The sequence below is a fragment of the Caenorhabditis remanei genome, chromosome V (assembly GCF_010183535.1).
Source record: "Caenorhabditis remanei strain PX506 chromosome V, whole genome shotgun sequence".
Lineage (NCBI taxonomy): Eukaryota > Metazoa > Nematoda > Chromadorea > Rhabditida > Rhabditidae > Caenorhabditis > Caenorhabditis remanei.
Genome location: NC_071332.1, coordinates 149,470 through 162,589, shown reverse-complemented (window position 1 = coordinate 162,589; position 13,120 = coordinate 149,470). Strand labels below are relative to the sequence as shown.

The window sequence follows — 13,120 nt, the reverse complement described above, 5'->3', positions numbered from 1 at the left end:
CGGGCAACAATTTCAGGCCCATTTTAGGTGAATTATAGGTAATTTTAAGTGATTTTAGGCGATTTTAAACCATTTTGATGCAAATTTGAAGCGATTTGAGGCAATTTTATGCGATTTAGGCGAAAATATAAATAATTTCGTCTGAAACCGGCCGGGTGATGAATAAGCATTTTTTGAACTTCAAGCGATTTTTAACGATTTTCAGCGATTTTCAGAGCGAATATCAGCGATTATCAGCTATCTCCGGGAAGTTTTTCGGTGAGAATTTTTGGAAAATTCAAGAAAAAGTGATATATTTTGAGTTTTTTGGAGTTTTGAATTTTGAAAACTACGAAATTATCTGAAATTTTGGCTTGAAGATTCTGGATTTGAGACAAAATTGAGATTGCGCATTACTTTGAAAACTTTAAAACTGCAATTTTACATTAAATTTCGCAAAAAAAACCGATTATTGCTAATTTTTCAAGTAAAAAGTAAAGTTTTCGAAAAGAAAAGTGAATTTTCCAGAAATTTCTCGTTTTCGAAGAAATACTGTTACGTTTGCATCATTTTCATCAACTAGTTATTTAATCTAGAATTTGAAATTAAAGGATTTTGAAACTCCATTTGGCTTTCCTATACACTGAAAATTCGAAAATTTCAGAGTTTTTCAAGTAAAACTTCACTCAAATTTGGCCAAAAACACGATATCCTCATCAAAAAAGAGTTCTCCATAGCGACGAAACGAAACGCCGAAAAATTCATAAAATAAGTCTACGCGCCTACGGAAAAGAAAAAAGAGAGGGCGCCAGCAGACATCAAGAGGGCATAGGAAATGACATAAGAGAAAAAGAAAGAATGCGAATTATTGAGACGATAAATCTCCGCTAGTAACGGGAAAAATTGAAAGCAGAGAACTTTGTGTTTCTCAGCAAGAAGATAAGAACACAATTCATTGGCATTTCGAGATCGGTATGTAATTGATTAATAACAATTGAAACAGAACAGAAACGAGTAATAAATGGAGAGAATGACGTGATGTGTGGCTAGGCAGAAGAGGAAGTGGATGGCTCGTTCTGGAAATTAGAATTATTGCTGAATTGAATCAGGAAGAATAGAATTGATTACCTTGGAGGCCACTGCAATGCACTTTCTGATGGTGGCTTGGCGTTCTTTCTGAAATAATAATTTACGTGTTTTTTCCTTAAACTTTTGTAAAATTGAGGGTAATGATGACATTTTCCACCGATGGCGATTTTAGTTTTTGAAATTTTTAACGAATGATAAAGTAAAAAATGTCGTCGTCTTTGAGTCAAAGTAAGGAAACTAGAACGAAATCCGACGAAGTAAAACGATCAAACTCGAGAAGCGATGACACCAAAAGCACGTCGACAGAGGAGATAATTCCGATCAAGGTGATAGGTGATAAATGTCTCACTAGGAAAGATCATGGAGTCCGTTTGGAGTTATGGCACATAATCTATTTCATTGGAAAGTTGAGAAAACGCTGATTTTAATTATGCATTCAGTTTTTGCCCTCGATGCCTGGTATAGAGCTACTTGAGAAAAAGAAAGCCAACGTTTTTAAAGACGTGTGAAAAATGAAAACTTTGACCTTGTTTTTCTCGATTACCAGGCGTCGAGAGCAAAAACTGTTTATATATTTGGAATCAGCGCTTTCTCAGCTTTCCAATGATATAGGTCATGTTCAATAACTCCACGGTCATCTGGAGGCCTTCCAGAGCAAAAACGAGTAAAATTTTGCTTCCAGAAAACCTCAAATGCCACCACCATCTCCAACATCGGATTCAGAAGTATGACAAACTTAGCGTTAGAGAATATGGGATTGGATACTAGAATGGAGGGACCGACGTGGACATCGAAATGGGAGGCAATTACAGCGACTCTCGCATTCATCACTTGCTCTGGGAATTTCTGGTTTTTCCCTTTCTTATGCGGATATTACGGAGGATGGTTTCCATATCAATTCACATTTTGTTTCGTTTTCATAGCTGTTCCTCTTCTCTATATGGAAACAGCTCTCGGACAATATGCCTCCGCTTCTCCACTCTCTGTTTTCTCAAGAATGGCTCCGGCGATGGCGGGACTTTCAGCAGGAATGTGTTTTATAATGGTGTTCCGAACGATAAGTCTATCTGTATGGGCTATATATGACTTGACTATAACCGCACATGCTACACGATCCATTTGGGAAGAACCCGTATGGATGAGTTGTCCGATGACAGAGTCCGCCGGTGACTATTGTGTTGATTATCGGTTGGCGAATGAATGCACTTGGGTGAAGCCTGGATTTTCAGTGAAATGTGATAGATATCAGGAAGTTTTGATAGCTACAAGAGGGTTTCAGCAGAGAAAATCGCCTTTTATGAGTTTCGTTCATGGGCTAATGTTCAAGGTAACTCAGGAACTAAAGAACTCAATCTGAAATCTCTCTTTTTCAGAGAAGTATAACTGTAAACGACTGGGCTCCACCTAGCAACACTTCCATTATATCTGCCGTTGTTTTATGGATTATAGTGGGCGTAATTTCTATTGGTGGCTCCAAAGTGTTGGGTAGAACTGGTATCATTGCTCTCACGCTACTATCGGTTGGAAGCTTAATGCTGTTAGGTCTTGGAATGTCCCTAGGTGAATCGAGAGACGTATTCGTTGCATTTTTCTATCAGAAGGACAGTTATGAAGATAAGTGGATGTGGGTATGGTCATGGGCTGATGCGGCAGCTCACGCACTACGTGCACTAAAGTAAGAATTCATTAGGCAACTAGGGGAATCTATTGATTGGATTTCAGCGTCGGCTGTGGAGGAATTCAGAAGTTCGCTTCTTTGAACAACTTCCACAACAAAATCCAACGAGATGTTCTTATTATCAGCGGAATTTCTTACATTTTTTACATGTGCACCGGACTATTCTCATTCATGTACATGGCTGCTGTTGGAAGATTCTACTATCCAGATCTAGAAGCCAGTGAACGAATCCAGCTGTATGCAACACCAGTGATGATTGAGAGTGTAATATCGGAGATGCTAACGAATTGTCATTTCGGAAAGTTTTGGGTGTTCTTTTTCTGGCTGACACTTGCCGCGTGCTCAATTCAAGGCATTTCCAGCTACATCTGGGTTAGACTTTCCTTTTCTCCCGCTGAAACTAATCTCATAGTGCTGTTTAGGTGATAAGCTCAATGCTGATAGAGAGAATGAATGGAAGTCGAAGAAAGTACGGAAAACCACTGGCAAGCTGGCACAAACGAGCTATAATTCTGGCGATTATGTGCTTGACGGGTCTGGTTTCTAGTCTACCGTATTTGGGGAATGGTGGTATCAATTTGATGAGTAGTATCACTACATTCGCTTCATATGGTACTATATTTATTGCGTTCGTAGAGATTATCACAGTGTCTTATTTATATGGATTCAAGCGGTTCTCTGTGTCAGTTTCACAGTGAAAGCGTATCAAATCTCATCCTTTTTAGAAACATACGAGCAATGATTGGGGGTCGTGGCCCTCCAAACATGTTCTGGTGGCTCAATTGGCTTGTGATCAGCCCGATATTGCTAATCATCACTTTTGGATGTATTGTGGCAACATTCGGACAGAAAAAGGCGTTCAATGAGATCTCAATCGTCACCGACCCAATCGGATACACTCTTCTAATCATGCCATTCATTTTCGTGGTCTTTTACTTTCTCAGAGATGAGTGTGACCGACGGAGAAAGATGGAGCCATTTGTGGTGATGATAAGAGCCACTGGAGACTGGGGACCGATGAATCTAGAAGACCGACGGATGGCGGTAAAGTATGAAAGACAGCTTCGTGTTCGTTATTGATGATTAGTAATACACATTTCGTATTATTATTATCAAAAGTTAAATAAATAAAGATCTTTGGCTCACTTCATGCAGACAGAGATCGTTTGGATCATAAGGATGAGCGCATTTAATAATTTTGTGCGACATGTTCGAATCGTAGTCGTGGGCGATGGTTAGCTGAAAGTTTGCGAGTTTTTCAGTCTAAAATTAGTAAAGTTATGAACCTCTTCATGAGCCTGAATATTACTCTGCGCCGTAATGAAAACCTCCATTCGTTGATGAAGGATAACGTATCGAACAGCGCAATTCGGCAAACAATTTCTTCGTATCGCTTTCATTTCGTCCGACGAATTGGTCACATCGATGCAAATATCATACTTGTCGTATGCAGTCTTTGTCTGATTCTCCTCGTCATCTGAGCAGTATTTTTGTTGCGGTCTGGAGAGAAAATTGATGAAAATCAGCAGGGATGTGCGGAACGGAAGTTCCGAAATTTCAAATATTTTCGTGGCGAAAAAATTTTTTTGCGGAATCAAAAGAAATTGCTGCAAAACCAACAAGAACGGTGTCAAAACGTCACACATGTGTCAAAATTTACAGAATTTTTAGTGTTTACTGCATATTTATTGACATTGAGTATTTATGAAAAATTTGAAAAACCAAATTTCCGAAAAGTTCCATTTTTCAAAATTTTTAGTTCCGCACATCCCATAATGGGATGATGTCTTACTCTGGAAGATCCGATCCATATTTCGCCTCTAATGCGCGGATCTTTCGTCTGTACATGAATGATTCGGTATTTCTCTTTCTCTTACGGCTCTCTGGAGGTGCTGGAAAAATGTAACGCAAATTTAGGAATTTTATGTAAGAAAATATACGAAATTTCAAAAATTTCGTACCAATAATCTCATATTGCTGAAAATCGCTGTGAAGTCCGCCATAAAGAATAATATTCGGCAGCGATACTCCCATTACATCGCGCCCACATTCTTCTGGCGATGCCAGTAGTACTGGAACCGGAGCGAGTACAAACTCGCCTTCGCGAATAGCACGAGTAGCGAAGAGACCTAAATTATGAAATATATTAGAGAAAATTAACGACCAAACCTTGCTTAAAAGTGTTCGGAAAGCTGGCCGAGAATTTTGGGAGAGGCAAAATTTGTGTGCATGGATTCTCACGGCACTTTTGATTCGCAAGAAAGATAATCTGGAAGTTTAAAATTATCTTAACGAAAAATTCGGAAATTGTGCAACCTCTTCAGCTCCGGCGGTATTTCCAAAATGGCGGAGCAATCGGCGAATCCGATGAGAGACACGGGTGACGCACAGTGTTTTTAGAATATCCTGGAAATATTTGAATATTGGAAACTTTGAAAAAATAACATTTATTCACATTATCAACTGCAATATTCTTCAAAACTTGCTCGGTGAAATCGTCTTTAGTGAGTAGATGGGTGCCATACATATTTGTGATATCAGATGGGCCTGAAACATATAAAATAACGATTATTCTACTAATTATTCGCTCACTTTCAGTCACCGAATGATTGAATCGATCATTTTTTCCGCCCTCTTGATCATCGGAGTCGCCGTTGTCATAGCTTGGTGTGGGTAGGTATCGTTTTCGGGCCATCTGAAGAAAATGTTATTAAAAAAGGAAATATAGATATAAAGAAAACAAAAAAGAATATTCGGTGAATCTGCACCGCCCATATTGTTGTTTTCGCCAGTTTTTCGCCAGTCATTCAACGTAAAAAGAAGCGAACAACGTGGTATCATCAGTTTTCGGTTTTTCAGTTATTAAAAACATATTTTGTGACCCGGAAAAGATTTATTATGCGGTTTTCAAATATCTGAAAATAACTGAAACAAGAATTTCGCTTCAATCCCTTCGAAAACTTACGAATGTTGCTGATAAAAATCTCTAAATAAAAAATATTTCCGCTTTTCCGCAAACACCGCCGCGCACAAATGCACAGGAAACACCTACAGTAACCTAAATGAAAAAATATGAAATGAAATGTTTTTTTTAAAGGGGGACTGCGGAATTCTAAAAATTGAGATTTTTGATATGGATCGACTCAGAATTTTGTAGAAAAGAGAAAAGTCTCTTGGAGACAGATCCGAAAATTAGTCTAAAACGAGTTATTAGGCTTCAAAGTGTCAAAAAATTGCCTCTTGCCGTGAAGATTTGCCTTATATTTCAAAATTTTTTCATTTTCACGGCGAGAGAATTTTACTTTGAAAATAAAGCAAATCTTCACGGCGAGAGGCCCTTTTTTGACACTTTGAGACCTCATGACTCGTTTCAGCCGGATTTTCGGACCTAGCTCCAAGAGACTTTTCACTCTTCTACAAAATTCTGAGTCGATTCATATCAAAAAATCTCGATTTTTGGAATACCGCAGTCCCCCTTTAAGTATTTAGCGAAAACAGCTGAAAAATCATTTAGTTACCGGTGTTTGGCTCCCATCGACAAGTGGAAGAACGTTGGTTACATTGAATCAACTCCTGGAATTTCACTACGAAAACGAAATGTCTTCAATAGAGAAAAAAACGAGTAACTAAGAAATTATCTACAAAAATAACAAAAAATAAAGTGATTCATGAGATAATAAAAGGATAACAATCAATTAAAAGAACATCCTGATTCGGTTGACATCACACGACCCACTGCCCTTTTAAAATCGTTTCTTTTTCCGACAGTCTAGACAAGCGTACTTTTCGAATTGAAATACAACAGACAATGATTTTTTTTGTATTCAGTTTCATTATATAAATAACCAGTTTTATTACAAAGGTACTTTCTTTTCAGTTTTTATATCACTATGATAATGAAAATGACTGCGAGTAATGAGTAAAAAGATTGTGGTTTTCAGTTCAAAATAACATATAACCATCAACACTAAAAACGGTTATCTCTACGTCGAAAAAACCGTTTTTTCTCACATCAAAGATCATGTTTTTATAAATGTTTTCGTATAGTCATTTTCCCACACCCTCACGTCATCATACAGTTTGGCCAACTTGTTCAATAGACTATATCTCCTTTTATACATTTTTTCAGCCTCGAAAACTCTCTCACTTCATCCATCATTTCTCTCCGATTTTTGTCCCAGGAGACCAGCACGCAACAAGCATCATATTTCTATATCATTTTCTTCCTTTTTTCCCTTTTTTCGAAATTGTCATCTTTCATATATCAAAGTTCTTCCACAAATTCGAGTATTATTACATTTGTAATCACTTTAGTCCTAATTGATGACATTTCAAAACAGAAGTTTTCTGTTACACCTATAAATTTGGGGTTGGTGACGTTGTATGGAGTCTCGTCTGCTGATCACGGTGTGACGTGGAAGTTGTAGGGGGAGGAATAGAAACTAGAAAGTTAGGAATATTCAACATATTAAGTTTTGAAACTTGTATCACTGTAACTACAGTACCTGTCAAAAGGTTGTAAACTTTCACCATTTTGAGTTGAAATTGTTCAACTTTGAGAGTGTGTCATGGTAATACTGATCGTTCCATCAAATAGATTTTTTATGAATTATACAGATGAAAAGTAGAGCTTCATTTTTGTAGTTGACAACTTTTTTGTACGAATACTTTCTAGCAAGTAACTTATCGACAAAGTAATTTCTCCCTCAAATCGACCAAAGCAGTGCAATTTTTGAGCTGTCCCCTTAAAATGACCATAACTCTCTAGGATGTGCCCGTACAAAAAAGTGGTCAACTACAAAAATGGAGCTCTACTTTTGATCTGTATGATCGTTTAAAAATCTACCTGGTGCGACAATCAGTATTACCATGAAACACTCTCAAAGTTGAATAATTTAAACTGGAAAGTCCATATAGTTTTGACCGGTACTGTAGGTCTCTGTAACTCTCAACTTTCGAGGTTACTGTAGCTGCAGTCAGTTCATTCCATAAACCCACCCCATCTAATGTCGAACTACGATTTTTCCATTTTCTTCCTGTATCTTCACACCAAGTATTCACGTGCATCGTCCATTGTTCTAGACGCCTCGAGACGGCGCCATCTGTTTTCAAAAAATTAAAGATAACTTTGATTGATGACTCATTTCCGAAACAACACCATCAATGTAAACATACTAGGGATTACGGTAGCCCTTACCATAAAAGAAGAATGGCGTCAAGGCGAGTGTCTTTTTGATCCTCCTCCTCCTCATTTCAAGTACCCTTTTCCCGTGAACCTCTTCCAAAAAAATCCACATTTTCTTGCTCTTTTTCCTTCATTTCTTCTCATTCCTTCTCATTTCCCATCGAATTTCCTTCATGCACCCATTTTTCCAACTCTGCGTCGTTTTTCGGTAAGAGGCGAAAGGAATTTCGTGGCCAGCCAGCAAAAAGAGAAACTGATAAGAGGGAATCGGAATAAAAAGCCTGATTGACGAACCACTTTTTATCATTTTTATGTCATTTTTCGGTTGCAAAATGTCGAAAAAATTTCTCTCTTGCGAAGTCAGTGAGCCCTTTCTTTTTATTCTTTTTTCGAATGATACCAATATTCCAACACATTTATTTTCATATTTTCACACCCTCGGATTGAGGCCAGAGCTTACTTCTCATAACAAGAACCTGCTTTTTTGTTACATAAAAAACTTTTCTACTCCCGAAAAATTCCGAAACTTCAGGCTAATTTAACCAAAGATGTCGTTCACACTGTCCAGAGACAACTACGCTTTCGATGATCCTTGTCGGAAGTAAGTGTGGTTTTCTAGTTTTCAAATTTCCGCTTAATCTTTAATTTCAGAAATACTCAAAACTCGTCATGCTCTTGCGAAGAGGCTTCCTCATGTGAACATAAAGAGAGGAATTCCTCACATAGTGATGTGGATATGTCGAAACCGTTCTTCAATCCTGCAGGTGGGTTACGGTATAAAAAATTCGCCTAAAATTTGGGGAACTAAGAAGTTAAAACTCAAGTGTTCAGAAACTCAGGTTTTTAGGTTTCCTGGAAATTCAGAAAGTCGGGATTCTGAATTCCAGAATCCTAGTTTTTCCGTAACCAGTTTTTGAAGTCTTGTTATTTTGGAAATTTCAAAATTTCAGGTATTTGGGATTTCAGAATTCCTAAATTTAAAGACACGTGGTTCCAGAAAACGTCAAAATTAGAAATTTCAAGATTTTAGAATTTCAAAATTTTCAGATGCAGAGGTTTAGAATATCTGGGACTTGCCTATTTGCTGAATTTAAGAAAAATGGAATCCTATGATTCCAGAATCCAAGTATTCCAGGTTCTTATACTCCCGAATTTTGAAAATCAGAAATTCCTAGATTCAGGAATTCTTGATCCGGGCTTTCTAGATTTCCATTGATCTAAAGGATTTCAGCACTGCAATATTTAGGCTTTCCAGTCTTTGATGTGAATTTGAGATCTTGAACCCGGAGTTCAGAATCCAGAATCTAGGATCTGAAAAGAAGAATCCCAAATTAGAAATTTCCTGAATCCTGGATTACTGTACTCTCTTTCTCTTTCTCATCTCCAAATGTCCCATTTCCAGGTCTCAACTGGTTCGTCACTGGTCTTTTCGTAGTCGGAGATCTTGCCGGAGGAGGTATTGTCGCTTTGCCCACAGCCATCATTCAAGCCGGTAAGTCCCTGTCCATCACTCTCTTCTCCTATTATCTAAAACAAACACAAACACAATGTAATCTAGTCCAAATAAAAACTTAAAACAAACGATGTAATCCCCCCCCCCTCACTCTCCTTTTTGATAGAAAAAATGCGCCATCATCACCATTAAGTGATAATGAAAACGATCGGTTCCGGCTCCTTCTTTGAAATCTCTGATCACACGCTTCATGAGTTTCTTATCTTTCATTTATTAAGAAAAAGGGGAAAGAGAACAGAAGAAAGGACAGAGAAACTTCTTTTTGAGAGTCTCTCAACGAATACGTGATAAGAGGGACGAGGAGGGGAACGAGTTTTGTGCTCTAAACGTCAGGGGCAAAGTGTATTCAAATGTTCGAGTCGAAAGGAGAGTCGTAAAGAATGATTTGGTGAAGAGTTATAGTGGATATGGCAAATAATGGGGTTGAGCATGCATGTGCTCCATTGAAAAATAACACTGGGATAGCGAAAAGCAAAAAAATAGGTTAGAAAGGGTACCAGAGAGACAAATACAGGCTCGTGGAGCGCCATGGCCGAATTTAGAAGTTTTCGAGGAGTCAAATATGACTGAAAAGCTGCATTTTCGGAGGATTCTGAAACTGATTTTTTCTCAAAATTTTTTGGAAATTTTCTGGACACCCGAAATTCATTTGTGACAAGCTGTTGAAACGGTACATCGACCATCACTTTCGCGCCTTGAGTTATTTAGGGAAGGTCATGAAGGCCGTGTGGAGAAACAGGTCCTGACTTATATCATTGGAAATCTGAGAAAACGCTGATTTCAAATCTATTTTCAGTTTTTGCCCTTGATGCATGGTATTCGAGAAAAACGAGGTCAACGTTTTTTTTTTCAAGATGTGCGTAAAATGACAAACTTCGATCTCGTTGTTTTCGAATACCAGACATTGCGGGCAAAAACTGAATATATATTTGGAATCAGCGTTTTCTCAGCTTTCCAATGATGTTGGTCACGATACATATCTCCATGACGTTTCCTAGATCATGGCGTCAAATAATTCAAATTAAGATCCAAATAATTTTTTATCATTTGAAAAACCGGGTGCCCCATACGCTTCTTTTGTATTTTCAGAATTCTGGACCGGACTCATAGTATGTATAATTCTCATCGCCGTCGTCACCTACACTGCCTACGTTCTCGGACTCAGTTGGAATATTCTCTTGAGCACTTGGCCAGAATACCGTCACCACTGTCGTAAACCGTATCCAGAAATTGGTGGACGAGCGATGGGACCACTTTGCAAGTATGTTTTTGTGTCTTGTGAAGTTTCTGATTTTTATTTTAAATTTCAGACTTTTGGTATCTATATGTATCGATGTGACACAATTCGGAATTTCTGTTGTGTACCTGCTTCTTGCCTCGAAAAACATCCAGAATATGATTATTGTGAGTTTGATTGGGTAATTAACCCGTACTAATTGTTTACCTTTCTTATTAACACAGGCATTCTCCGGTGGAAATCTCTCATTCTGTATTCTGGTTCTCATCGTCGCCGCGTGTCTTTTGCCGCTCTGTTTCCTCAAATCGCCACAGGATTTCTGGTGAATTTGTCTTCTTTTTTTTTACAAAAATTTGTTCTATAGGAAAAAAACCCTTTATGAATCTAAGCGGATTACTTTCTTTAATTCTTTTCCAAAAGTTTCATCATATGGTCTCGTCACTTTTACACCCTAATTTTTAAAAGATTTTTTTTAAAGTTTCTATAAAAAATTTTAAGAGGTTTAGAGATAAATCAAGTTGGAATGTGTAGTAGGGAAACCACGTTTCTTTTCAATTTTAATGATGGGTCATAAAATAATTGCAAAGAGAGACAGTGAGCACTGCTGTGCTTGGTTAATTTGTGGTGTGACGTAAAACTACTGACCACTGAAAACTGTTTCGAGGAGAAAGAACGGGGTGAACTAGGGTGAGATAAGACGACTAGAACATGGCACACAAAAAACAACTTTTTAAAAAGTTATTATGAAAATGTGGAGTTATTATGAAAATGTGGTTGGTTATAGTAACCACTACGAGAAACATCATCAAAAGTAAAATTGAGGGCTCTTGCCACAAAATTGTCAATTGCCCAGGTGTTTTGTATGTTTGAATAGAAAAAGTCGTGGTTATGAGCTAACAAAGGGTGGCAGCTCAGATTCTCAAAACTCAAATGTTTTTAAAAAGTTTTCCATTGAAAATAGAGTCTTCCCAAAGACAGTTATGTCCCAAAGAAACATTGCTGCTAAAAACCATAAAATGTAAAATTTTTATTTTTGATTCGAGATCTCCGTAGCTAGTCAAATGTAAGCTCCTCCAAGTAACGTGATATTAATCTCCTTCACTGAAAATGTTGACTGTCTCTGTTCAAAACGATGTAAGGATCGAAATCCTATAAAACCCCAATTCTTGTTTCCAGGTGGGCCGTCGTCATCGCCATGATGACCACCTCCGCCGCCGTCATCCTCATCATTGTCGGATCGCTCATTGACTACGACGCGTGTCATTCAATCTCCAAACTCCCAAAATTCAAAGTCACCAACCTCTTCCTCTCCATGGGAACACTGCTCTTCTCAGTCGGTGGTCATTCAGCGTTCCCAACAATTCAACACGATATGAAGCAGCCAAGAGAGTTCACCAAATCCGTCATCCTCGCTTTTACCAGTAAGAGTTTTCATTCAATATTTTCTGGAATTAATTTTTAAATTTTCAGTCATGGCATTCATGTACATTCCCGTGTGTATTATGGGCTACTTGGTGTATGGAGACTCACTCCGTGACTCCATCATCCCATCAATTCAAACCGTGTGGATCCAACAGGCCATCAACATTCTTATCACAATCCATTGTATTCTCACTCTCACAATTGTGTTTAATCCATTGATGCAAGAGGTTGAAGACGTCTTCCACGTCCCACAGAAGTTTGGAATCAAACGTGTCTTCGTTCGTACCGGAATCATGATTGCTGTCGTGTTCGTCGCCGAGTCTGTCCCAACATTTGGCCCTCTTTTGGATCTGGTCGGTGGATCCACGTTGACTCTCACCTCTGTCATCCTTCCATGCCTTTTCTACATCTATTTGAATGCGTACAAGAGAAAAGAAGAGATTACTGGAAAGCCGGGAACCGAGCCAGCTAGTTGGAGAGATGTTTTAATGTACAATGAGAAGCCAACACTCTATATTTGCATTGCTATCATTAGTAAGTTTTGATGTAACTTCGCTCCACTGACAACATTTTTTCAAATTTCAGTCATCGGAATAATTGGAGGAGGATGTGCTACATTCTCTGCTATAGTGGAGCTAACTACAACAGAATTCAACCTTCCTTGCTACGTGTCTGTCTTCAAAACGGTGAGATTTTGTATAATATGACAATAATCATATAATCATATTTTTCCAGAGACCACCACTTGAAGAGGCTCAAACCAATTGTTGTGGACCACTCCAGAATGTGACCCATATCATGAACGGTACATGCAGTAGTCCGGATCTTGGGTTCTATAGTTAAATGTCATCCCCCACACGGCTTTAATTTTCTCTGATCTTCGATTTTGGATTATTACTTTCTTTATTATATTATTGTTATTATGTCTAACTGATTTCTCTGTACAAATTTCGAATCAATCCGTTTCTCTTTATTTTTTCCCAAATTTTACATGTATAGTTTTAAAAAACACATTTC

General features: G+C 38.0%; 4 protein-coding genes across 4 annotated transcripts; 2 read left to right on the top strand and 2 right to left on the bottom strand.

Moving 5' to 3' along the window:
* Window positions 1-1,025: 1,025 nt before the first annotated feature.
* Window positions 1,026-1,896, bottom strand: GCK72_016405 (uncharacterized protein; the record flags this gene model as incomplete). The annotated part of the gene is made up of 3 exons (XM_053731485.1): window positions 1,026-1,055; window positions 1,108-1,155; window positions 1,756-1,896. The coding sequence occupies 3 exons, from the start codon at window positions 1,894-1,896 to the stop codon at window positions 1,026-1,028; spliced, it is 219 nt and encodes a 72-aa protein (XP_053580398.1).
* GCK72_016404 (uncharacterized protein) lies at window positions 1,275-3,826 on the top strand (the record flags this gene model as incomplete). The annotated part of the gene is made up of 6 exons (XM_003101405.2): window positions 1,275-1,394; window positions 1,751-2,395; window positions 2,442-2,743; window positions 2,791-3,118; window positions 3,169-3,428; window positions 3,472-3,826. 6 exons carry the CDS (start codon window positions 1,275-1,277, stop codon window positions 3,824-3,826), a joined length of 2,010 nt encoding a protein of 669 aa, XP_003101453.2.
* A 39-nt stretch (window positions 3,827-3,865) lies between these two features.
* On the bottom strand, window positions 3,866-5,441 carry GCK72_016403 (uncharacterized protein; the record flags this gene model as incomplete). Its single annotated transcript, XM_053731484.1, has 8 exons — window positions 3,866-3,985; window positions 4,033-4,246; window positions 4,539-4,638; window positions 4,708-4,875; window positions 4,988-5,015; window positions 5,063-5,152; window positions 5,202-5,293; window positions 5,339-5,441. 8 exons carry the CDS (start codon window positions 5,439-5,441, stop codon window positions 3,866-3,868), a joined length of 915 nt encoding a protein of 304 aa, XP_053580397.1.
* A 3,038-nt stretch (window positions 5,442-8,479) lies between these two features.
* Window positions 8,480-12,946, top strand: GCK72_016402 (uncharacterized protein; the record flags this gene model as incomplete). Its single annotated transcript, XM_003101422.2, has 10 exons — window positions 8,480-8,532; window positions 8,583-8,695; window positions 9,334-9,423; window positions 10,534-10,705; window positions 10,755-10,848; window positions 10,906-11,003; window positions 11,858-12,102; window positions 12,152-12,637; window positions 12,689-12,789; window positions 12,839-12,946. The coding sequence occupies 10 exons, from the start codon at window positions 8,480-8,482 to the stop codon at window positions 12,944-12,946; spliced, it is 1,560 nt and encodes a 519-aa protein (XP_003101470.2).
* Between the last annotated feature and the right edge of the window lie 174 nt (window positions 12,947-13,120).